The sequence below is a fragment of the Trachypithecus francoisi genome, unplaced genomic scaffold, assembly GCF_009764315.1.
Source record: "Trachypithecus francoisi isolate TF-2019V2 unplaced genomic scaffold, Tfra_2.0 Contig01474, whole genome shotgun sequence".
NCBI lineage: Eukaryota > Metazoa > Chordata > Mammalia > Primates > Cercopithecidae > Trachypithecus > Trachypithecus francoisi.
Window position 1 is genome coordinate 9,542,401 of NW_022681435.1, and position 27,305 is coordinate 9,569,705.

A 27,305-nucleotide genomic window follows, 5' to 3' on the forward strand; every position below is an offset into this window, starting at 1 on the left:
TACTGCAGGGAAACAAAAACTTTGAAGTAGCTTAGAGCACATTTTGCAAATCCTATGTAATAACTTACAAAGATTTTAGAATAATGCAAAAATTCAAATGTAAGAGATCATCCAAGACAATGAGTATTTGAAGTAAAATAAATTTCTGCTTCATGGTCTTCTGGTATAGAAATTTTAATTGAAAAGTGTGAGCCAAGTGTTGTTTTCAGGGCTCTATAAATTGGGAAGAGCAAAGAAAATATAAGCATATTAAGATAAATATTCAATTAGTTGAAAGCATAGCATTTGTTTTAAAAAGTGTATGCCACTCTTTTCTTTTCCCTTTAATCTATCAATGATGATTTTACTGTGGGTTCCAAAATGGCATTGGAAAACTGCCACAGAGGGAGGGACAAAGTTGATATATTTCCATTCCTGACAGGGTGTGTCTGGAAGCTTACCTGACCAGCTGTTAGCAGCAACTCTGAAGGCAAGAAGGTAAATGCTAAAATTGCCTGATATAATTTTTAACAATGAACATTGTATTGGAAAACCATTTTAAAGAATAGAAACCCAAAGGAGATGTGATTGAAATAGAAGGATACACTTTTTAAAAAATTAAGTCAAATACTTAAAGAGAGTTAGTTTTATGATGTTCTGGATTTTCTGCAGATGTGGCAGTCCTCACTGGGAGATATTAATAACACTTGTCACCTCGCTCAGCCCCAACCACCTGGTCAGATGCCTGATGTATATGATTGATTTTTTAAAAATGTAGATGCTTGAATAACTTTTTAAACTTTCGCATACTTGACGTATTGTATTTTATCTTTTAATGAATTATTTCTGAAACAGAAAATGGTATAATATTTAGAATATCTATATTTTAAACAATGTGAGTTTAGATTTTTTTTTTTGCGCCATAAGTTGGAAAGCACTTTCGATGGTATCTTTCACAAGTATTTCTTTGTTTTTAGATATTGGTTATTATTTAGTTTGCTATAACCTGGTTTGAATATTTGTTCCAGCAGAATAGCATCTATTTGTGTAAAGTCTGAATTTCATTCTTGAGTTGTTAGCAGTTTTGTGGGAATTATAGAAATTATAAGACATGAAATATTTTTGGAGTATAAATATTTTTCTTCCTACTATATATAGAAAAAAACAGTTTTACTCAGAATATTTTGGGTTGTTAGAATGTCTATCTTGTCTAAACCTTTACATTTTTACTATAAGGGAAAATTGTAATAAATGAGCTTTTTCTTATATAGTAAATGAACGTTTTCTCATATTGTAGTAAATGAACTTTTTCTAATATAGTAAAAATTAATAAAAAGTTGAATCTCTTATGCAGCATCTGTTAATTACAGCTGCCCGCAGAATGTATACAGTTAATATGAAATGCTAAATAATTTTCTAGCATATCAAACATTAGGATTATCTACAATGAAAAATGGGCAGATGATAGCAAATCAATTCATAAATATTATGAAGGGCTCTCATGTGCTGCCATTGTGTTCTTCACTGATGGAGAAAAAGATGAATTAAAAACACTGAACGTACCTTCAAGATAATTATGATTTGGAAGTAAAGACAGCAGTATAAAAAATAATTACCTTACAGTGTGATGGAGGAGTTAAGGGAAACAGATGCTTTGTGGTTATTGTACACAGGGGTGAGACTAATGAACTCTTTAGAGGGAGAGGTTGGAGGAAGGTGGAAGAAGGTTTTCCATGTGTAATAAAGCCAGAAGGAAGGAAAACAAGCAAAATAGATCATTTGTTGATGCCTCAAACACCATAAAAACGGAAAAAAAACCTTTAAAAAATTAAAAATGCTACACATTCCAGATAATTAATATGTAAAAATGTATCTTCAAAGCTAACAACATAAGTTCAAATCTTACAGGAAAGATTTTTTTTTCTTATAAAAAATTGAAAGTAGATGAAGCTTTAAAATTAAGTTGAAAATATGTTACTTTCAAGGTTTTGAAGTGATAGAAGAGAGCGCCAGAAAATATTGACAATTTTAAGTAAATAAGAGTAAACACAATTCTATAATAACATAAAGAAAATAAATAAAGGAGGGTATAACAGCTAGGGGAATTTTTTTTTTTAAAGAACAAGTTTTGAAAACGTAAAATGTTTATATAATATGAAGAGTTCATAATGATCAATAAATAAATGATCGAGACCTCAATAGATAATTGACAAATCAATAAGAGACAGTTAATATGTGAGAATTAATAAAGAGAAAAGAACACGTGGAGAAACATTCAAATGTTAGCAAATATCAATGCCATGTAAATTTAAAAATAATACAATTTTCTTTTAATTTTTAAGTTATTAAGAATGACAATAATATCTGAAAAAGGTGATTATGATATAGCTGTTTCTTCTGTAACTTTTGGTTGACAGTATGAAAGTTAAAAATCTTTATAATATTTGACCTAGAAATCCCATGTTGAAGAAGATACTCTGAAGAAATAATATAAAGGGAGATAAAAAGCTATATTTATGACAATGTTTATTGTAGAATCATTCATATTAAGAAAAACTGGGAAGTTAATTTAAATATCTAGGAATATGATATTAGTTTAAATGGTCAGATATATCAATATAATGAGATATCATAAGGCATTAAAAGAACATGTATGAAGACAGTATTAGTGAGGATAAACACTTAAGATGCAATTTGAAGTGAAGACAAGTGAACATAAAATGTTCATATAAACAGACACACACACACACACACACACACACACGAGTGCAGTGATTGAGAGATTGGAAAGCACATGGAAAAATAAAGGCAATTTATTTGTCAATATTATGAGGGCAAAATTCCTCATTACTATTATTCTGCCATCTGTATAACAAATTAGACCTTGAGAATAAAATTCCTTCTTCTGCTTCATTAGCGGTTAAGTCGTGAATCACTTACCTGGAAAATATTATAGGCAAAAATATGATAGTATTTGTATTGATATAAAATGAATTTTTTTCTTTTTCTTCTGACTAGGAACTGCTTATCCTCTTTTTCCTATATAGCTGTGGTCAGTAGGAGGTGACATTGGGGATAGTACATGGGAGATACCATGCAAGTCACTCCCAATTAGGCTAAGATTGTTTGCAGTCTTGAAATCTCAATCTATATTTATGACGCATTTGCACAGATTTCAACGCAATTTGAGGAGGATTTTCTGAGTAAATTTTCAGTCTAGAGAAGCAACCTCCATGAAGACTGTAGGAATCTTTGGAGGACAAACTGGAGCTTGAGAGGTGTGTTCCAGAGAGGGAGTTCGAGGCCATCCTGAGATGGACTCTCAGTGCTAGGGGGTCCTTTCTACAACTAGTGGCCTTGGTAAGAGACACAAACAAGACATGGACCTGCTGGTGGCATCTGCATCCCATAGAGCCACATGGTGGTCACTCAGGACATGGCCTTTGTGAGCGTAAGTGTTATCTGCTCCAGAGGGTGGCCTGGTGTAGGAGGAAAGAGGGTGGCTTTGAAATCAGACTGAAAGAACTGATTTGCACACCACCTGTGCCACGTAGTGGTTGGATGTAAAATGAAAATTATTTCTAACGTACAGGATGTTTTGAAAAATAGAGACAGTATTTGTGAATTGCCAGACATATCACAAGCTCAAATTAAACAGTAGCTATTAGGACTATAATGTCATTGCAGGTGGAGTTAGCACCAATTACTTAAGCTGAATGAATTTTCGGGGACCTTACTATTTTAAAAGGTTATTTCAAGTCTGCTTGAAAATAATGATGACTGAAGTAAATTGCATACAAGTTTTTCAAGTTGTAGCTTACTAAGAGGCAGCCTGTGTGAGCAATTGCCTTTAGACTCAATCAAACAGTAACTTCTTTGTGTGGTGGACATTTTCCAGAGTAAACACGAAGTGCGGCCTGTGAGTACTTGGGGAGCATTTCCTAAATGCATCTGGAGCCAAAATTTCATTGTGAAAAATTTCTCTTCCATTTTCCATACACAGTATTCTTAGCTATTGGGTTAGGCACTAACTTGCAATGTCTTAAAATTAACTGCCATGTTTAGTAATACATCTACAACACATTTTAAAATTAAACTTTATACATATATGCCTGCATGAACATCCCCCCACACATTAATACATAAGTGCATAAGAAATAAGTGTAAGTTTAATGTGTAACCCACACTTCAATCAAAAAAGGAACCAGTACCAGCTTCCTAGAAGTCTCCTTCTTGCCTAGTTTACTTCTGTGCATCTTTTCCCAACTCTGGGTACAATGGTGTCTTGTTGGCAGTTTGAAATTAACCTTAATGGGGCATTTACACCATAGAAATCAGCAAGCATTGTGCATCATGGATTTTTGTTGACTTTTGTGTTTTGAGGGACAGTTTACTAGTCTGCTGCTGTCCCTACCTGTGGCTAACCACAGTTCTCCCTACCCATTCCTAAGGGTAGCCACTCTCTTGACCTCTAAAACTGCAGATTAATTTTGCCAGTTTTGGAACTTTATGTAAATGGAATCATACAGTATGAAAGTTTTCATGTATGATTTCTTTTTCCTTTTCTTTTTTTTTCTTTTTTGAGATGTAATTTCGCTCGTTGCCCAGGCTGGAGTGCAATGGCATGATTTTGGCTCATTGCAACCTTTGCCTCCCAGGTTCAAGTGATTCTCCTACCTCAGCCTCCCAAGTAGCTGGGATTACAGGCATGCGCCACCATGCCCGGCTAATTTTGTAGTTTTAGTAGAAATGGGGTTTCACCATGTTGGCCAGGCTGCATGTATGATTTCTTTTACTCAACATTATGTTACGATGTGATGTGAGATCCATGCTATTTGTTTATTCTGCTGATGATGGACATTTGTGTTGTTCCTGAGTTTTGGCTATTATGAAAGTGTTGCTATGAACATATTTGTACATATTTTAAAAAAATTCTCAAAGTGATTTTGCTACATACCTTTGAGAAATCTCTCTTACAATTACATTTTAGTATTATAATATTTAGATCTCTGCCTTTTCTATTTCTTGCTAAATTGGTCCTATTTTGAATCCAATTGATTCAGAATTTGTGATTTAGTCATTACCGTTTTCACATGAGTGTCCATGTAAAAGGCACTATTGAAATGCCAGGGGTTTGGTCTATGTCCTATTGCTCACCGCACAGAGAGGCAATCACTGAGACAAGTATTGCCAGGAAAGAAGGCTTTAATCAGATGATGTCAGCCAAAGGGACGGGGGATAAATCTCAAATCATTCTCCCTCAACTTACTAAAATGGAAGGTTTATATAGTGGGGAAGAAACGTAGCTACATATGGGCAAATAAGAATCAGGGAGCAGAAAGAGAGCAATCAAGATGAGTGAGGGTCCTGCCATCTCTCTGTATGGCGTGATGTAAATTTCAGTTGCTTGATACTCTCTGGGAGGGCTGCGGATGGGTTTCCTGAGGAAGGAATTCAGATAAGACAAATGTGAGTTTCAAGCTTTGAGACCAGGAGGGTCAATTTCTGTGTTTATTCATAAAGACCATAAACTCACTTCCATGGAACAATTAGGCTGATTTCAAAGGGATTTTTGATGAGGACAAAACAACTAACCTTAAATTTCTTTTTCTTTTCTTTTTAATTGCAACAACATAGCAAAACATGACTTTTACTAAGAGTCTAAGCTTATTTTCAATAAATAAAAGTAATGTTAAAAGCTTAAAACTATTTTTAAAGTGTTTTATTTTAAAATTGCCTATTTGAATCTGTGTTATTAGAATAATCAAATCTTAATGAGTGCTTCCTACAAAATACTCGTTTTCCTTTTCTATTTCATTTTATAAATTAATATCTTACTCTTCTATGCTTCTTAAACTCTACTCCTGAACCTGCGAATGCATTATCTGCTCTGTTAGGTCATAGATTTCTTGAAGGCAGAGATTGTGTCTTGTTCAGTTCATCCTTTTACTTAGAGTGACTAACCCAGTGGGAGAACTTCATAATTAGGTTGGTGTCAGATTTAGGCAGTTTCTAATGTAAAAAACTGACTCCTCCCAACCCCCCCGCCCAAAACCAAACAACCCTTCAGAAGGTGGTTAGCAGATGACATTTTAATCAAGTCGTTAAATGTTCATTATTTGCTATATTTCAGACTTGTATGTAAAGTCAGGAAAGATCTTGCTATTATAAGTGCTTACATACAGTCATTAAACTTTAACAGCAACTGTCCAGCGGGTTTTTTGTTGTTGTTGTTGTTGTTGTTTTCTGTTACTATTGTTCTCTCAACTCCCTTGGAAGGTGAGGCAGCATTAAAGCTGCACACAACTGTAATGAAAGCTTAGAACCAGGTAACACTCAGAAAAGGGAATTGTTGCTGGGGTGAGAGCATCACAGTACTCCTGGAAAGTAGTTCACAAAGTTTATAGAAGCTTAATGCAGAAACGGGCAGAGAGCGTTTTGGAGAGTTCTGTAGCCCACAGAGTGAGTCAGTGTAGTGCCAGAATTAGAATGGAATGGAATGTGAAAAACTGTGTAATCTAGGAGGAAGCAGCCTTAGGCATGAGGAGGTCTTAGCCTTGCTTTGCTTCTGGACAGCTGCGTGATTGTTGCAAGTCACTTCACCTCATTTGACCTCAGTTTTTTTTTTATCTTGAGAAGTAGGGAGTTGGCCTCCATGAGTAGTCATGTCCTTTCTAAAGAAGGCAAGACTCTGATCATTCAGTTCTGGGAGTGCTCATGCTAGAAGACAGCAGGAGTGAAGCTAAGTGATTAACTGGAACATTTGAAGAGCCAGGCTGGGATCATTCAGTCTTTCTCTCCAATCCCTTCTTTTCCTTCAATATAGTCAGGCTCTAGTCTTCTTTTAATAGCGGTGACCAAATGGCCAGAATGCCCTTTACCTTCTCCTCCTTTGATGCTGAAGATTTTGATCAAATTCAACCTAAGTTATACAACAAAGGTTTTAAAAAATATTAGACTACGTTTCACACAAAATTTTATCATTAATCAAAAGCCTGTGAAATCCTCCCAACTCAAACCACCTTTAGTTTGTTGGTTTTCTTTTCTTTGTTAGTAGACTTGTTACTATATGGGTAATGTGAGCCATGTGTAGAGAAAATATGTTGGACATCAAGATGTTTACCAACATATGCAAGGATAGCTTTCTGAGATGTGAGGCATTATTGAATTTTCAGACACATCCAGGACATCCATTACTCAAAAAACACCCACCAATTAAGGCATAATGGTCCTGAAAACACTCTGGTAGTCTCTGATTACCCTGAAATTCATTTGAAAATACAAAGTATGTCTCAAACCCAGTTCACAGATGCAAGATGAGAACTGTGAGTCAGGTACAAACTTGGCAGAAATAAAAGGTAAGAATAAAATGGACTATAAGCTGAATAACGCGGGAAAGTACCCACATAGCAGGCATGCATTTGATCATCTATCATCAGTTGAGGGGCAAGTTAGAAATGGTAGATACAGTAGAAAGAGCACTAGTTAGTTTTGGGCCAAATGTATGTGCTGTTTGATTCTGCAGTTTTCTTTTCTGAAAAAGAGGGAATGATCACATTTACCTTGCAGATTGTAGGATTAAAGCTAACATATGTCAGATATTTAGCACACATTAGACACATTTTTTTAAAAGTTACATAATGTTATCTTTTTGAATTAGGTTTTATAGGCTAAAAAAGTCTATTTTAACTGTCTGGGAAAGTGTTAAAACAAATTACACCATTCCATTCAATGCAGCAATATTTCTTCATGCTTATGGTGTGCTGTATCTGATGATAAAAGCACGAATAAGAGGATTTGCATTTCTATCTTGGAAGTACACAATATCCATAAACAAAGAGACAAAAGAAAAGGTATTTCATTTGAGAGGCATAGGTCAATGGTGAGATCTACATATTCTCTTGATACTCTGGAATAGATTGGGTGGGGAAGGCAAGATGCCTGTTCTTAGGAAGTCACTGTCTTACTTTGGTTCTATATTATCTGTGGTTCTACACTGTCAAAGAGGACATTGAACCTGGTGATATGGTTTGGCCGTGTGTCCTGACTCAAATCTCATCTCACATTGTAATCCCCATAATCCCCACGTGTTGAGGGAGGGACCTGGTGGGAGGTGATTGGATCATGGGGGCAGTTTCCCCCATGCTGCTCTCATGATAGTGAGTGAGTTCTCACACAATCTGATGGTTTTATAAGTGTGTGGCAGTTTCTCCTTTTCTCTTTCTCTCTCCTGCCGCCTAATGAAGAAGGCACTTGCTTCTCCTTCTCTTTACGCCATGATTGTAAGTTTCCTGAGGTTTCCCCAGCCATGAGGAACTGTGAGTGAATTAAAACTCTTTCCTTTATAAATGACCCAGTCTCTGATATTTCTTTATAGTAATGTGAAAACGGACTGGTACACTTGGTGACATCGAAACTCCCAGCATCATTCAAGATTTATTGTTTCTTGAACAATATGAATGATTGAGTGAAGTGCCTCAAGTTCTGTAGTTTGCTTGTAGGATGAGTCAAAAGGGCGTGAGAATGTTAACAAGGGACATGACTCATGGGAATTTGCTGGGCATATCCTCAGTCACAGAGCAATGAGGAGAGAGTACAGGCAAAAGGTGTAAGCTGAACCAGCCACAACCTGTGGAGAAGAATGAGATGGGATGATGTTTGCTTGGCTGCTAACTTGATAATAAAGAATGTTAGCCTTTGGGTTCATTTTGCCTGAATAAAGGGAGTTCTACCACAAAGTGGGTAGGATTGTGTCCCCTCAAAATATAGTTTAAGTCCTAATCCCTCTACCTGTGAATATGACCTTGTTTGGAAATAGGGTCTTTGCAGATGTAGTCAAATTAAGATGAGGTTATACTGGCTTAGGATGGGCCCTAATTCAATGACTGCTCTCTTTAAAAGAAGAGGGAAATTTGGATACATACATGGATGATAAAGAGAAGAATATGAAGATGGAGGCAGAGATTTGAGTGATTTGTCTACAAGTCAAGGAATGTCAAAGTTTGCTGGCAACCACCAGAAGCTGAGAGAGAGGCGTGAAACAGATTTTCCCTGAGAGTCCCGAAATGAACCAAATCTGCCGACATCTTGATTTTGGACGTCTGTCCCCCAGGACCATGGGAGAATAAACTCCTGCTATTTAAACCACTCAGTCTATGGTAATTTCTTATGGCAGCCCCAGGAAACAAATTCACACCACTAAATGAAAATGGATCCCTGTCTATCAATATCAATATCAATAAATATCAATAGCAACACCAATATTTATATACAGGGAAGATAATGACCTTAGTTTTTCAGTTCTTAATGGCATACTGAATAATTGTGCATGATTGCATTTCAGGTATGTAAAATAATAATTGTTTGTACACTTATTTTCTTCCAATCACCATTTTCTCCTTCTTCTTCTTTTTTTTTTTTTTTTTGGTTTTAGATCATTATAGGTTTTACAATGGACTCTCTTGTTGCAGCAAACACCAAATTTTGCTTTGATCTTTTTCAAGAGATAAGCAAAGATGATCGTCAAAAAAACGTATTTTTCTCTCCCCTGAGCCTCTCAGCTGCCCTTGGTATGGTCCGCTTGGGGGCTAGAAATGACAGTGCACATCAGATTGATGAGGTATGTGTCCACTAGGGTGCTACACAGGGTCCTAAACTCTGGGTCCACACTCAAAGTCAGATGCTAATCCCACTCAGGCAAGCCAAGGTGCTTATTGCACCGTGGGCTTGGTCAGAACCCATCCCAGTCTCTGAGTCTTTATTTGTATTTCCCCCATCTTACTTCCTCTTTGATCCTACCATTCTTAAAATCTCACTTAGACTTCTACCTTCTTTAGGATGCTCCCCAACCTCATGTCTGGCAGCTTTTCTCATTCATCTCTATCTTTATCTCTGTATGCATGTCTGTCACTCTTTTATTCTATAATTACTAATACCAATATTGCCAGCAATTTTCAGTATGTGTATATGTCTTCTCTCTCACTCATTTCATTAAATAAATATTTATTAAGCACCATAAATGGTTTAATTGGCTAGACAGCTTGGTGTCCTCCTGGACTCTTTCTCTCTCACTTTATACCACCTTTGTTAGCAAATTCTGTTGGCTTTTCTTTTGAAATATATCCATAATCCAGGCCCTTCTCCCAGTCTCCTTGAGGTCTGAACCACCATCATCTTTTCTCACCTGGATACTGCAACAACTTCCGAGTGGGCTTTCCTGTTCCCACTGGCAATCTATCCTTTGCACAGCAGCCCAAGAGACCCTTTTAAAACTTGAGCCAGATAATATTTCTCATCTGTTCAAAAACCTGGATTTCTCATTTCACTTATGATAGAAGTTCAAGTCCTTACTTGAACTTAACTTAATGGAATAAGAAAGTAGTGCATCAAATCTAAGTAGATGAATAAAGCAGAATGACCCCAGAAACACATTCTGTCTTAATCCATAAATTCTCCTGCTCCATGTTCAGGGGAAACAGCCTGATTTGTACTCACAAGGATTTGTGCCACAAGGATCTGGAGATCTGAATCCCAGATAAGCCCTGTGACTCCATCTCTCACTTTCATCCCTCCTCACTGTACCTGTCACACTGGCCTCCTGACTTCCTTGGGTAAGCCATGCCCATCCTATCTTGGGGCCTTTGCTCTGGGTCCCTTTGTCTGATGGCTCTTTCCCCTGGTAACTGACCTCAGCTCACTTTCTTCTTCAAGACTTTGGTCAGAGTTTATCTCCTCTACGAGGCTTACTTCAACCTCCTAATCTAGTGCTGTATCCTGACCTCCAACCCCTAAGGGATACTTTTTTCATGTGGCATTTTCCACTGTCTAACATACTGCATACAGTAATTAATTACTATGTGTCTTGATTTTTGTATGTCTCCTCCACTAGAATATAATCTCCTAGAGGGCAGGGATTTTTGTCCTGGAACAGTGCTTGGCTTAGAGTAGGCACCTAATAAACATTTCTAGAATAAATAAATGAAGGTGATAAGAACAAATTCCCAAATAAAGTACAAGTTCCCGTGGTTGGCCTTATATTTCCTCGGATGTAACACATAGTGCAGGGGTTATGCACAAATCAGGCTGTTTCCCCTGAACATGGAGCAGTAGAATTTATGGATTAAGACAGAATGTGTTTCTGGGGTCATTCTGCTTTATGCATCTACTTAGATTTGATGTATTATTTTCTTATTCCATTAGCAAAACTTAGCTTTAGAGTGTAGTTTGCATCTTGCAGGACAGAATTCAGATGTTCTTTCTGAGGCACTTGAGGGCACCTGCTGACCAACTGGGTCCGAGCAGTGCAGGATGTGACACCTGTCTCCTACCTCTCTACCAGGCTCTGGATAACTTGTCTTTTGCTGTCCTCACTCCCTTGAATCATGTGAAACTCCAGATCAGCACTGTCCAACACAGACATAATGAGAACCACATAGTAATTTAAAAATTCTTAGTAGCTGCATTACAAAAGTAAAAAGAAACAGGTGGGACTAATTTTAATAATACTTTTTTAACCTAGTATATGCAAAATATCATATCCACATATAATCAATATAAAAATTTTAATGAGCTTTTTTTTAATACTATATTCAAGATCTGGCGTGTAGTTTGCACTTACAGTCAATTCAGATTGGGTATCTATGAAATGCTCCATAGCTACATTTAACTTGTGGATACCTCTATATTCTTTTAGTTTGGTTTTATTTATTCATAAATGTTCTCCCAGGGTAGCAGCTGGTTCTTCTCCTCCATTCCACCTCCCAGCCCAAGGACAGAAGCACCCACTTTCCTTTAAACCGTTGTTGATTGTTTTGTTTGACTATGTAATCATTGTTATTGTCTCACTATGAAAATGTTTCTGAAGTTATTCAGTCTTCCCTCTGTTCATACTGTCTGAAAGAGCGCATCCCGTTATCATGCAGGTACTACACTTCAACGAATTTTCCCAGGACGAAAGCAAAGGACCTGACCCCTGTCTGAAAAGCAACAAACAAAAAGTGCTGGCTGACAGCTCTCTGGAGGGGCAGAAGAAAACGACAGAGCCTCTGGATCAGCAGGTGAGCTGCCACCATAGTAAACTCTCGCCCTTCTTATTTATAAACTGCTCATTCTGACTGTAGGATATTAGGTGATAGTTGCTTATCCCCAAACATTAGACTCTGGATACCATCAACAGCAATGACCTCATGTGATCTGTGATTCCTTTCTGAGTATGGATCTCAGATGTCCTTGGTTATGAGCTAGTTTCCTAAAGAGTAGGATCTGGTATCTTCTGCTTATGATAAAGAAACCTAGATCATCACTGTGTCACTCATCTGCTTCTGCAGGCCACAGGGCCCCAACATAGAGCATGGTCAAAGATAAAGGTGGTAAGGGGTAGGGTCAGCTGTGGAATTCTTACCGTCTCCCTCCACCTCTGCTTGTTCCATTTCATGCTGAAATCTGCACTGACAGACAAAACTTTTATTGGGTGCCTCATGCCAGGAGGAGGAAACATATTCTCCAGGGTATGCATCCCCCTACCTCAGAAAGTTTAAAAGGAGGGTGGAGAGATGATTGTTTTCCTTTTTCTTTTTTTTTTTTTCTGAGATAGAGTCTCGCTCTGTCGCCAGGCTGGAGTGCAGTGGTGCAGTGGCGCGATCTCGGCTCACTGCAACCTCCGCCTCCTGGGTTCAAACGATTCTCCTGCTTCAGCCTCCAGAGTAGCTGGGATTACAGGCATGAGCCACCATGTCTGGCCTCTTTTAAATATAAGGAAAATCAGGGTGTGTCAGTCTGAAATATAGTGAGCATTGCTGAGTTCCCCAGATGTGTTTTTCCTGGATGATCTTGATATAGATGCAGGAGCCATAATCTTCCACTGGGACTGCTTCTCACCCTCCATTCCTCTGCTCTTCCCAGCTCACTTCCCCTGCATGGTAACAGAGACAACTGACATCTTACTAAGAAGCTCTATCTTGCTTCTGTACAAAACACGCATCCTTTAGTTGTGTTTAGCTCTTCTGATAGACGCAGTGAAGGTCACATTTTGTTTCTGCTTTCCTTAGGCTGAGTCCTTAAACAATGAGAGTGGGCTGGTCAGCTGCTACTTTGGGCAGCTTCTCTCCAAATTAGACAGGATCAAGACTGATTACACACTGAGTGTTGCCAACAGGCTTTATGGAGAGCAGGAATTCCCAATCTGTCAGGTGAGTTGCACACAAATCGTGACTAAAGCTACCATGTAGCATACTATTTAAAAATCAGGGAGTAGCTGGGTTACTCACCTGCCATCTAGAACACAACCTCTTTGACAGGATGATGCGCTGTGGACTGGTGAGGTCTCCAGGACCTCCTTCTTTCAGTCCCACACTTTTGTTCTCTTCCCAGTGTTCAACGTGAGCATTGTGGGTGGAATAGAGTGGGTGAAAAAGGGTTGTGTGAGTAATGGAGACTTAGGAGCACGTGTGGGCTTGGTAATGGCATCCTCTCCCGACTGTCTTCCCCAGTCAAGGTGCCTGGTTGCTGCGCTTTTCTCTCCCTTATCTGTTGGGTGCCCCCAAGATGTTTCTGTGGAATCTCCTTTTGTGCCAGGATCATGCTACCCCTGCAGTGCAATTGTGTTCACTATGCTCTTTCGAGAGTGGGGTAGTAGAGGAGTGGAGGAGACTGCATTTTGGCATTTGGAGCTGAAAGGCACAGAGTCTCTGTGGCTAACCAGCTTTGTACCTAGAGCAAGCTGTGTCTCCATCTGGGCTTCAGTTTCCTCTCGAATTACTAGAAGGAGCCATGTGCTAAACAATAAATGTGGGGGATATGACCAATGGTCAAGATGTGACATGGCTGGTTAGTGAGGGACTAGCCAGGGGTCGGGTGGCCTTCTTTGGCCAAGATAAGTGTGCTCCCTTGCAATGAAAGTAAGATTTTTCATCCTGGATTTTTAAAAACTAGCTTTTTTTTATGAGCTGTAAATTCACATATTAAACAATTCACCATTAAAAATATACAAACCAATGGGTTTGGTATATTACATTACTGATTTTTTTAAAAATTATGGTAAAATACATATAAAATCTACCATTTTAACCATGTTTATGTGTACATTTAAGTAGCATTACTTACATTCACAATGTTGTGTAACCATCACCTTATCTGTTTCTAAAACTTTGTTTTTCATCACTCTAAACAGAAACTCTGCAACCATTAAGCGGGGGTTTAATTCTTATAAACAGAAGCATTTTCCAGCCAAGTCTCTCAAGTTACTTGATATTTACCTTGTGATGGCTCACAGATGGGTTGTTGAAATAAAAGGATATCCAGTAGGAAAGCCTTGTCCTGTTGTAAATATAGACTGTTCATGAATAATGTTCAATATCTTCATTTGCAACTACAAAAACTGAAATGTCTCTGGCTAGTTTAAGACTGGGGATGACTAGAAACTGTCAGGCCTGTCCCTGCAATGTGAAATGACCAGGCTCATCTTTCTTGGGAGACTTCTCAGGAGAGCCTCACTCCTATGAGCATCGCTGCCTGATTTTATTACACTATTTCCCTTTTATTCCAATTGAACAGGAATACTTAGATGGTGTGATTCAGTTTTACCACACGACAATTGAAAGTGTTGATTTCAGAAAAAACACTGAAAAATCCAGACAAGAGATTAACTTCTGGGTTGAATGTCAATCTCAAGGTAAGAAAGCCAAAAGCACGGGAGCTGGTATTGGTTTCCATTTAAAACAAAATTGGTCTGCCTAGCTTTGCAGATTGCTGGTCTACTGGGGGCCAGAGGTTCACATATGTGAACTGTGTTCAAAGCATGGTTTGCAGAATGAGACACCATCTCACACCAGTCAGAATGACTATTATTAAAAACTTAAAAAACAACAGATTCTTTCAAGGCTTCAGATAAAGGGGAACACTTATACACTATTGGTGGGAATGTAAATGAGCCATTGTGGAAAGCGTTTGGAAATTTCTCAAAGAAGTTAAAACAGAGCTATCATCCGACCCAGCAATCCCATTACTGGGTATATATCCAAAGAAATATATATCATTTTACCAAAAAGACATACGCACTCATATGTTTATCACCACAGTATTCACAATAGCAAAGACATGGAATTAACCTAAGTGTCTATTAGTAGTGGGTTGCATAAAGACAGTGTGGTACATATACACCATGGAATACTGCACAGCCATAAAAAAGAATGAAATCATGTCGTTTGCAGTAACGTGGATGGAAATGGAGGCCATAATCCTATGAATTAACACAGGAACAGAAAGGCAAACATTGTGTGTTCTCACTTATAAGTGGGAGCTAAACATTGAAGACACACGGGCATAAATATGGGAAGGAACAATGGACCCTCCAGATACTAACTGGGGGCGGGGAGGGAGAGAGGAATGGGTTGAAAAACTACTTATTGGGTACTATGCCTACTGTCTGTGAACAACATGCCCATGTAACAAACCTGCACATGTACTCCCTGTATCTAAAATAAAAGTTGAAATTAAAACAAAACAAAACAAAACAAAAAAGCATGGTCTGCACAGCATCAAACAGTTAAACTGCTTGGATATTGGATATTGCTGTTATTTATTATTGCAGTTTTGGTCTCTGGTCTCGCTGGCTCTGGGTGGGAAAGAAAGGAAGACACCAGCCTCATTAGGGCTGATCTAGGTGAGGTTTACAGAATGCTCTCTTCTGCAGGTGCCTGTGTGAATTTGAAAAACAGAATAAACTCTTCCCTCCAGGCACAAAGTTAGTGATTTGAAGGGTCAGGTCAGGCTGCTGGACACAGATTAGACCCCTTTTTGATCACTGCTGTTGGGCTGGGGAAGATGTTCGTGTGCAGTGAAAAGTTTGGAGTGCATGAGAGAGCACAGGTAGTGCATTGCGTCTGCTGCCTTCAGTGAGACCATGATCCCAGGCATTTGCATACATTTTGAGTGGCTGGAGGCTGGGAAATGATAGTTGACTTATTTTAGGCTGTCCTTGGTACCAGAGTGACACTTTCGGTTCCTCCCTTCCATTTGGTGGCTTTCTCTCCCTGTCTCCTCTTTTTCTTACATTGACTTAGGGATGGGATATCCCTGCCTGGCCTTTCCTTTAGAGAAGTCTGTAAATTCCAAAATTATGGCTTCTTCCTTCTTTCATATGCCACAAAAATGACCATTCTTTCAAGGCTCTGCTGAGCTGTCAAAAGGAAGCAATTCATTAACAAAGTTCATATTAAGGCCTGAATATGTACTTTCCCTCTAGTGAGTTAACTCCTCCAGAGTATTTTAAATGTAGATGATGTCAACCTAATCTATTATTATGGGATTTAAGTAGAGCTCTTCTTGAGATGGAAGATCTTTTCTTCTTAAGTCATCTGCAGACATTCAAGTAACTGGTGATTTGGTAGTTTGAGGTAGAAAAGGGTGTGTCACGAAGACGGGCCATTGCCTGCTAGCCTGGGGCTTTTCACGTTGGGCTTAGGGCTGTATTATTGTGGAAGGAGTCCCAGAGCTGAGCTTAAAGATGGAACGCCTGAGGACCCATTCCCGCCAGTCTTACTGCTTCTTGACTGTGTGACTTCAGCTCTCCCTGGATGCAACTGATTCTTCTATGAAGAAGGGATAACGATACCTCCTTGTAGTGGTATGGATCAATTAATTGATTAATGTGGGATGGAATGAGAAAGAGCATGTAAAAGTATCTATAAAATAGGTTTCATATCATGGCCTAGCACATTTATGTGTATTTTTATGTATATGTAAGCATATATCTTATGCTATGTTGAGTGCTTGAGACAGGAAGTTTATATTGTAGTTCTTTGTTCTCAAGGGAGCTTATCATATTGTCAGATGACTAACTATATAATTTGAAAGATAAACCATAGTATAAGATGTCTACTGACAAGTTCCAAACACAAGCAATATAGGGAATCAAAGGAGATTCCTTCTGTTACAGTGCTGTGATTGGATCCCCTGCAAGGTCGAGTGAGAGGGTTTCTCCCCCGCCCTATCACCGCCTCTCTTACCTCCAGCCAGGACTGTGAATTAATCTTCTTGGGTTAGTTCTTGAATGAGACACTCCCTAGTCTTGGGGGTGATAAGCTGCATTAAAAAAAATTATCGGCCGGGCAGAGTGGCTCACGCCCGTAATCCCAGCACTTTGGGAGGCTGAGACGGGCAGATCATCTGACGTCCAGAGTTCAAGACCAGCCTGGCCAACATGGCGAAACCCCGTCTCTACTAAAAATAAAAAAATTAGCCAGGCATGGTGGCACGTGCCTGTAATCCCGGCTACTCGGGAGGCTGAGGCAGAAGAATCGCTTGAGCTGAGAAGGCAGAGGTTGCAGTGAGCAGAGATCACGCCACTGCACTCCAGCCTGGGAGACAAGAGTGAAACTCTGTCTCAAAAAAACGAAAATTATCTATACAAATACTTTTGATGTAATTCATACTCAGGATATTCTCTGGGATCTTTTCTTAGGTAAAATCAAGGAACTCTTCAGCAAGGACACTATTAATGCTGACACTGTGCTGGTCCTGGTGAATGCTGTTTACTTCAAGGCCAAATGGGAAAATTATTTTGATCATGAAAACACAGTGGATGCACCTTTCTCTCTAAATGAGGTACTGTATCAGAACTCATGGTTTTCTGGCTATCCAACTCATAATTTGCATTAGGAATGATTTGCAATATGTATACTCAAAAAGTTACAGCTTACATTTACAATAAGAACATTTTTCATTGATAAGAACCAGTACCTGAATTTCATTGAGTGTTTTTGTGCCAAGTGCTTCCTGCACTGAGTAGTTTTCCATTTGTTATTTCATTTGTTCCCCTAAAGAGCATTATGAGATGGGTGCTATTAGATTTCCACTTAAGATTTGAGACAAAAAATGGAAAGGCTAACTTAGTTAGCCAGATTCATGCATTAGGATTCGATCTGTGAGCGTTTGCCCCAGAAACCTGTGTTCTAAGCTAGTAGATTTAGAAACGAAGTGTTGGGTCCCAGCCACTCACTTGTCGGTCGGCTAGCTTATTACCGGAGATGCATTTTTCTCTCAAGCACCGAATATCCCCATCTGCAGGTTGGCGATCCCTCACCCACCACCTTGAGGTTACTGTGAGATTTAAGGTGCCTGGGGTTGTGCCGTCCCTCTGAAGGAGCAGGTGTTGTTATTTAAGATGGAGAGGATTCTCACTTAACGATGGCTGCCCTTGGTGCTGTGGTGGGGTCATCCAGGCCAGCTGGCATGGGGTGGTGTGAGGCCAAGAGGCTGTGCTGGGGCAGGCCCTACAGTGGGACAGCTGGCAGGGCGTGTTTCTGCTGACTTAACAGTGGAGATGCTTTGATAGTAAGTTTACCAATAGTCATCTTGGGAGCTGAAGAACTGATTAAAAAACATGGAAAGGGCCAGGTTAGGTGGTTCACACATGTAATCCCAGCATTTTGGGAGGCTGAGGAGGGAGAATCACTTGAGACTAGGAGTTTGAGCCTAGCCTGGGCAACACAGGGAGACCCTGTCTCTACAAAAAAAAAAAAAAAAAAAAAAATAGCCAGGTATGGTGGTCCGTGCCTGTGGCCCCAGCTACTCAGGAAGCTGAGGTGGGAGGATTGTCTGAGCCTGGGAGGGCACCACTGCACTCTAGCCTAGGTGACAGAGCAAGACCTGGTCTCAAAAACAAACAAGCAAACACCCCCCCACCCCCGTCACTCCACAACAAAAAAAGACACTGAAAGATAAAGTGCTGGCAAAGTAAGGGCCACTGATGAGTGGGCAGACTCTTGCAGTCTGGATCCCTGGTGTGGCTCAGGACTTCTGCAGGACCTTCTCATCTTTAGGAACCCCTGTCCTCAGTGAAGCGGGGACCATATGAATTTGGGAGCTTCCCATAGCCATCCTGTGACTTCCTACCTTGACTACTACAGAATGAAAACAAGAATGTGAAGATGATGACGCAAAAAGGCCTCTACAGAATTGGCTTCATAGAGGAGGTGAAGGCACAGATCCTGGAAATGAGGTACACCAAGGGGAAGCTCAGCATGTTCGTCCTGCTGCCGTCTCACTCTAAAGATAACCTGAAGGCTCTGGAAGAGGTAAATCTTCATTTCCACATCTCTACAAAATATTTAATGATAGATCCTTAGAGAACAACATTGTCTACTATCTACCATCTTGAGGAAATACAGTACCTCAGCTGTCAGACATCAAGGAATGTATAAGAATCTGCATTAGATTAGATATTTATCCTCATTTGTTTAGAATTAAACAACAAAAGCCAGGAATATTGGGACTGGAGTTTCTTCTTTAACCTCATAGCTCTCTGCCACTGTTTTAGCAAACCGAGGAATCTGGGTTCTGAGTAACTTGAGAAGTTTTCAAGCTTTTCCTTTTCTCCGAATATCCTGACTTCTGGCCTCTTACTCATACCATTTTTCTATAGCTCAGTTAAAGAATTAACTGAATCCTGTTTTGGGGAATATGTACCTTGACAGAAGCGTAGAGAGTGATGCCAGAATTGATTGCTTGCGAGGCAGGAATTAATAAAGGCTGGAGAAGCTCAGCTACAGATTTTGTCCAAGGAGGTAAAGAGATAAAGATAGAAACAGAGAGAAAGTGAGAGAAATACCAATACAGCAGGTATAGTAGTTACAACATCAGTAACAACCATTATTCAGAATTTGCTATGCACTATCACTTTGTTAAGTACTTTATACACATGATTTTGTTAATGCTTGCAAGAACTTAATTGTATTATCTCTGTTTTATGGAAGAGGAAATTTAACTTCAGAAAATTAGGGCTTGGCCACAGCACCCAACTACTCGACTGAGCTTTGCTGTGCTTTGAACATTTGTCTGTCAAACACCAAAGCACACTGGAACCTGAGTTGTCCCCTAACGCTTTGCAAAGAGGAAAGATATTTGCTTGAAGTTTTAAATGAAATCAGACTATTCTCTGGCTTAGAGAAAGGCCTTGAAGGTCGTCACCCACCACTGAAATGGACTTAGGCACCTTGAAGTAATTGGGGCATTCTTTGCGGTCCCATAATCTGACGGTAAATATTATTTCCTTCCTCTTGTAGCTTGAAAGCAAAATCACCTATGAAAACATAGTGGCCTGGAGCAGCTCAGAAAACATGTCAGAAGAATCGGTGGTCCTGTCCTTCCCCCAGTTCACCCTGGAAGACAGCTATGATCTCAATTCCATTTTACAAGACATGGGCATTACAGATATCTTTGATGAAACAAGGGCTGATCTTACTGGAATCTCTCCAAGTCCCAATTTGTACTTGTCAAAAATCATCCACAAAACCTTTGTGGAGGTGGATGAAAACGGCACCCAGGCAGCTGCAGCCACTGGGGCTGTTGTCTCGGAAAGGTCACTACCATCTTGGGTGGAGTTTAATGCCAACCACCCTTTTCTCTTTTTCATTAGACACAACAAAACCCAAACCATTCTCTTTTATGGCAGGGTCTGCTCTCCTTAAAAGGGAAGCATTGTCTAGTACTTTGGAGCTGGAGGAAAATATCAACACAATCTTCCCCTGGCGTAAGATGGGCATTTGAGTTTTTGGTAATATCTAAACCATCCCCTTCATCCTCCAGCCATCAGCCTGTGCTTATCTTCATCTTTCTGTCACCCTGTAGCTTATTTTCATCTGAGTCTGTTAGTATTGAAGGGCTATTGTTCTCTACCCTAAACTTTCAAGTGTATACATTCACCCTTTGTGACCTGAAGGTCAACACAATTCAGAACAGTACCTACCTCCTTTTGAAGGAATCCTAAAAGTTCAGGTCATTAGACCATTTCTAAGAGACAGCAAACTCAGAAGCCACTTTAACATGGGCAGCAAGAGAACATGTTTGACTGGAATGTGTTTGGAAACTCAGCTTTCTTTCTGGGGTAGTTATGATTGTGGTCATCACTGGGCAAGATGTCCTGTTTCTTCCTTTAACAGCTACTGCATGGAAGATGTCCTGTGGGATCTTTTCACCTAGGAGAAGGTAGGGCTTGGGTGTATTTAAGTGATAGATCAAAGACGTATGAATGCCCCAACCAGCACTCATTTTGCACAGAGCAGGGGAATGATATTTGTCTTGTGATTTTGATACTGACCCAGGAAAGTCGCTAGTGGATTTAGAGGAGGCTTATCTCAGTTTTCCTTATTTGGTCCCCCAACATTATCATCAAATACTTCCCTCTGTCTCTCCTCCCCCTAGCTCCAAGAATTCCCACCTGTGGCTAGTTCCTCTTATGCACCCAGCACAGGCAGGTGTGGAGAGGAATGCTGCTGCCATGGTGGATGGCTGGCCTCCTTGTGCTCCTCTCTCTGCCTTCTGGCTGTGTGGACTTCTGTGTCTTCCCAGAGGTCTCATTCCAGGCCACATGGTGAGAACAGGCTTGAGCCCGGGCATGGTGTCCATAGAAATGCTTGTTGGCTGGGCATGGTGGCTCATGCCTGTAATCCCAGCACTTCTTGGGAGGCCAAGTCAGGTGGATCACTTGAGTCCAGGAGTTCAAGACCAGCCTGGGCAACATATTGAGACCCTGACTCTACAAAAAAAATACAGAAATTAGCCGGGTGTGGTGGCGTGCACCTGTAGTCCCAGCTACTCGGGAGGCTGAGGTGGGAAGATCACTTAAGTCTAGGGGTGGAGGCTGCAGTAAGCTGAGATGGCGCCACTGCACTCCAGCCTGGGTGACGGAGTGAGACCCTGCCTCAGAACAAACAAACAAACAAAAAAACCCACAAAGCCAAAACAAAACCTGAAATTCTTGTCAAGAAGGCCATTGGGCTCATCTCAAGCTCTAGTCTACTGAAGGCCTGACCCCTGAGTGTTCGTCCTCGCGGACTCAGGGCCTCTGTTCTCTGGTGTGGTAATGTGAGTTCCTCATTTCTGTCTTAGCTGAATGTTCTGCCGTGACCACTGACATGTCTGACTCACATCTCTTTGGAGTCAGTCTCTTTCCTATCGAGGTGGGTTTCAGGTCTTGCTTGTGGCTCAGTTTCCTTGGCCCACCTTGTGGCTGTTCTCCTCCCAGCTGCCACCAAGTTACTCTGTGGCCGCAGCAATTTTTTGTGGGAGAAGGCAGGTGAACCACACCTGCTCCCATGCTAGCCTCCTCTCCCTTTTCTCACCTACCCCAGTGATTTCTTTGTGCTCTGATAGACAAGTTCCACATTTTCCATACAACCTTCTCATTGTTGAAGCTCATGACCTAAAACAATTTGTTGTTGGTAATGTGAGGCAGTTTGAGTCAGTGCCTCTTCCAGAATGCGTGTCCTGTGGGTCACATTTATTTCAGATAACCAAAAACTTCATGTCCCCTGTGGCTCCTTTTGGGGTTGACATTTTGGGGTCTGTTTCCATGTCTGACTTGGCATCACTGCCAGACACCGAGCTGGAAACCATGACCTGTATATAAGCCTGCATTGCCTGGCATTTCTTTTGTTCTTATTCTTTTACTTGGTAAACACATTTTTTTCGTTTATATCGGGATTTCTCATATTTTAAAGCATGAGAGGGAGAATGTATCTATTTACAATAATGAGGAAAATTAAGAATCTTAAATTTTTATGTAAATCATAAACATTCTTTACTAACTTTTGATTTATTAAAAAGTTTCTTCTGAATGAATAAAGCACTTTTATTATTAAAATATATACAGTGTGTTGCCAACTGATTTTTTCAGGGATATGAATCTAACTTCAAACTGTTTCATCCAAAAATATAAAAATACATAATCTATGAAACTAACAATTCATTTCAGTTACACAGGAAAAATACATTTTGCCCCAGTAATAGTTTCTCCCAGCTTTCCATCATAATTACCCTATGAAGGCATATAAAACAGATGAAAACTGACAATGCTAAAACTGGAGTGATAGCCAGCTGATCATCAGAATATAGAAGAAATTTCTGCTGACTACAGGTTTTTCCTTTTTTTTTTCTTTGAGATGGAGTCTTGCACTGTTGCCCAGGCTGGAGTGCAATGGTGCAATCTTGGCTCACTGCAATCTCTGCCTCCTGGGTTCAAGTGATTCTGAAGCCACAGCCTCCCGAGTAGCTGGGATTACAGGCGCCTGCCACCACGCCCGGCTAATTTTGGTATTTTTATTAGAGACGGGGTTTCATCATGTTGGCCAGGCTGGTCTCGAACTCCTGACCTCAAGTGATCCACCTGCCTTGGCCTCCCAAAGTGCTGGGATTACAGGCTTGAGCCACCACACCCGGTCCCTGCTGACTACAAGTTAACAAGTCTGGGCAGTGAGGCATTGTTGAGGGGTCATCAGCGTCTCATTGCCAGTGAGTGATCTGCCTGTTTCCTCCCATTGCTGCCTTCCTCGGAGTTCAGAAACATAAGCTCTCTCCCAACTTGAATTTTGGACGTCTATCTCTTTACTTTGTACTTGCTGCTGTCCTTCACCCTCTGTCTTTCTTACAAGTTAGTTAGTTTTTTTTTTTTTTTTTTCTGCAGCCGTTTGAAGACTGAATGACTTCCCAATTATGATTTGGAAGAAAGTGAGGACAGGCATTTGTTCCTTCCATCCTAGGCAGTTTAGTCATCAGAAATAAAATACTTTTGGTGAAGCCAAGGACAGGAAGAGCCTTGGTGGCAGTGTTCTTGGATAGTTTATCTACGCTGTCTGTTTAAAGTGTCCCAGACCCAGACTATACAAGGAGGAGAAGATTAACCTGAGCCCAGCAGAACTACACTAGATGGAATCCTTTCAGACACTGGAAATTATGCTCCAAACAGGGAGATCTTGACTCTTCATTTTTCTTGCACCAGCAAGATTGACCCAGCAATATGGTGCCCAGGGGTAGAAAGAACATACAAGTTGGTAGGCCGATATAATTGCTGGAAAGCCAACCAGAGAATGATTTTAAATCAACAAGAAAATGAGCTCCCCACTTCCTCAGTTTAAGGTTTCCTCCACATAGCAATGTTGACAGGTAGAACACATGAGGTAATATAGATTCAAAAACAATTGTTTCACTTATGTTGACTGTAAATATTCTGGTAAGAGACACATGGACATATAGTACTCCACAGGCTCCCTGATACATCCAGAATCTGTATGTTCAATTGCATTTCAAGTCCTCCTTAGAACTTCATACACTGTCTAGTGCATACTTCTCAAACTCCTCTGTAGTTTTTTCCCTTGAGCTGGGACAAGCCAGAACATGTGTTGCTTCATTCCTAATTGCTGTTTACAGCTTTTGCATGCTGGTATTTTAAAAAATTACAGTGTCATTAACCCGAGGCAGAGGTCCAATTGGAGCAGCAGGGTGAGGAAGCTTGTACAGTTGTCTCAGTGGATTTCTTTGCTCCACACTTGAATGCTAATTCCGGATGTGTTCTTGATCCACACCACTCATCTGGCATTCTTAGTTTCCCAAATCCGTTTTATTTTCTCCTTACTCAATTAAAAGAATCCAAATCCTTTTTTTACCCAATAAAAATAGAAAAATCCCCAAAAGTGCATACTTAGGTATATTAAGCATATTAATATATATATTAAGCATATTAAGTAATACTCTATTCACAGTATTTATATGAAGCATAATATATCCTTAATATTTAATTTATAAATGCTCATATTCTAATGCAATAAATTTTCCATTTAAATAATGTTTTCCTTCATGTGCATCAACAAAGTTTTAGCTACAGATAGGTGAAAAGGATTTAAAAAGCAACCCAGTGCACAACGGTGGGGCTGAGAAATTTGCACACCCCTTGTTGACACACATAGGTTCTGAACAGATCATTCTGTGTTCAAGATTAAATAAGTGGAAACAAAAGTATAAGGTATGAAAAAAAAAGTGCCAAATAAGAAGAGATATATAATGTTATAAATGAGAGAGAGAGAGAGAGGGAGGGAGAGAGAGGGAAAGGCTGACTTCATAAAACGATATACAGCAAGAACTGGAAGAAACTTTTAGAAAACTTTTGGGCATAATAGGATTTAAGAAGACACAAAATCTATGGAATAGGAGTGCAATGCTGCGAAGATAAACTCTGATAAGATGTGAAAAAGCTAAATGAGGTAAAAACAGACCACTAGGGAATGAAAAAATGCAATAGATGCAATAGAAGAATTTAAATAGACTTTAAAGGCAATAAAGAAGCAAAACTGAGACAGTGGAAACTTTAGTTAGTGATGAATAGGGTGTATTTGAGTGTGTCTCTTAGAATGTATGGGAAATAATAAGAGAGAAGTTGGTAGATATAAAGAGAGAATAGAAAGTAAACCCAACAACTATGGTGTTTCTCAGGAAAAAAGAAGACTAATTGGCATAAAGTCAACAATCCAAGACATGATGGAAGAGAATCTTTTTAACTTGGATAGTCACAGGATCAAACTCAATGATTCCCTTTCCCCCTGCAGAGCAAAAATAGAGATGCTAAAAAACTTTAAAAGATTGAGAAAGTAATCCTATCAGCATTTGGGCAAAAAAAAAAAAAAAGTTACAATGTATAAAGGATTAAACAAAACAGATGAGCATCAAACTTTTGTTTTGTACAAAATTTCTGAAGATAGTGAAACTTAGTGTGCAGGTCTGAGGGAAAATACATGATTAAATAATTTCATATCTAAAAGCCAAAAAGCATGTTGGCTTTTTTGTATGTATGAAACAGAAAGCCATTCTCAGATCTATTTTGGTGTATGTGAGTGCAGATATACTTTATCTTTAGCTCCTGACACCATGATGTAAACATCACAGGAATTAAAATTAAATGCATGTTGTTTTGAGTGGCATCCAATGCAGTCAAAGCCTCGGAAAGCTAGTGTATTAATCCGTTTCATACTGCTAATAAAGACATACCCAAGACTGGGTGATTTATAAAGAAAAAGAGGTTTAATGGACTCACAATTCGACATGGCTGGGGAGGCCTTGCAATCATGGCAAAGGAGGTAGGAAGGAAGTCAAAGGAGGAGCAAACTTGTGTCTTACATGGTGGTGGGCAAGAGAGCATATGCAGGGAAACTCCCCTTTATAAAACCATCAGATCTCACGAGATTTGTTCACTATCACGAGAACAGCATGGGAAAGATCTGCCCCCATGATTCCATTACTTCCCACTGGGTCGCTCCCATGACACCTGGGGATTATTACAATTCAAGGTGAAATTTGGGTGGGGACACAGAGCCAAACCATATCAGCCAGTAAAAAAATTCCTTCAGTAAAACTATGACCTCAATTGATAATCAATGGAAGAAGACAAATTCCTCATTTAGAATTCTCACTATGCCCAATAATTGTTGGCAGCTGTGACTTTTCCCCTTAGCACTGGATTTTTTTACAATGTTGGGTTCAGGCATGGAATGAGTTTCAATATCCAGAATAAGACTGCAGTCATGAAATATCTAAACTGGGACAGTAATAACACTAATACTTTTTGTGCTTATTGTATGCCAGCTTTGGTCGAAGACCTTTATGTGCTCTAGTCCATTTAACGCTCTCAATCTTCCTAAGAGGTGGGTTATTATTATTATCCGCCCATAACAAATGAGGAAACCGAGGCACAAAGAGATTAAGTAATTTGCCTAACATCCCTCAGATAGCAAATGATTGAACTAGCATTTTTAACCAGGCTGTCTGGCTGGATGTTATACAGAAGATGTATCACCACCACTCAATAAAAGTATCAAGAAGTAGAAGTTCCCAACAAGGTTTGTAACCACTAATGTGCTTGCCCCAAAGCACATCCAGGCCATACCACCCTGAAACTGCCAAGGCAAGTTGTGGTAAACCCCAAAGCAGTATTCATAGATAGTTTAATGAGGAATCTCAAATACAAAGAGAAACCTACAACCCAGATCTCTCACATGATTGTAGAGAATAATCACATGAAAGAAGGGTATCAGCCTCAACGGGGTTAACAGGTCAAGCAAGAGATTTTAAAAAATATATAACTAATATACTTGATAGCATCCATACATCAAGAACAGAGTATTATTAAAAATATTCATTTAGAGTTTCTGGAAATAAATTTGATTATTACAATTAAATAGATTGAATAGTGGAAAGAAAATAACTGGAGAGTTAGCTGGTAGATTGAGCTGTGGAATTGTACAAACTGTAGAATAAAAGGATAAAGGGATCAAAAGTACTTAAAAATGTTGGCCAGGTGTGGTGGTCCATGCCTGTAATCCCAGCACATTGGGAGGCCGAGGCAGGCGGATCGCCTGAGGCCAGGAGTTTGAGGCCAGTCTGGGCAACATGGTGAAACCTTGTCTCTACCAAAAATACAAAAATTAGCTGGGTGTAGTGGCGCACCTGTAATCCCAGCTACTTGGGAGGCTGAGGCATGAGAATCACTTGAATCTGGGAGGTGG

The 27,305-nt window shown here is 39.8% G+C and overlaps 1 protein-coding gene across 1 annotated transcript; it reads left to right on the forward strand.

Annotated features, from left to right (window-relative positions):
* The first annotated feature begins 434 nt into the window (after nucleotides 1-434).
* On the forward strand, nucleotides 435-22,622 carry SERPINB12 (serpin family B member 12). Its single transcript, XM_033239328.1, has 8 exons — nucleotides 435-477; nucleotides 9,413-9,598; nucleotides 11,901-12,035; nucleotides 13,026-13,166; nucleotides 14,530-14,647; nucleotides 17,438-17,580; nucleotides 18,885-19,052; nucleotides 20,040-22,622. Exons 2-8 carry the CDS (start codon nucleotides 9,431-9,433, stop codon nucleotides 20,442-20,444), a joined length of 1,278 nt encoding a protein of 425 aa, XP_033095219.1. The 5' UTR covers nucleotides 435-477; nucleotides 9,413-9,430; the 3' UTR covers nucleotides 20,445-22,622.
* The last annotated feature ends 4,683 nt before the right edge of the window (nucleotides 22,623-27,305 follow it).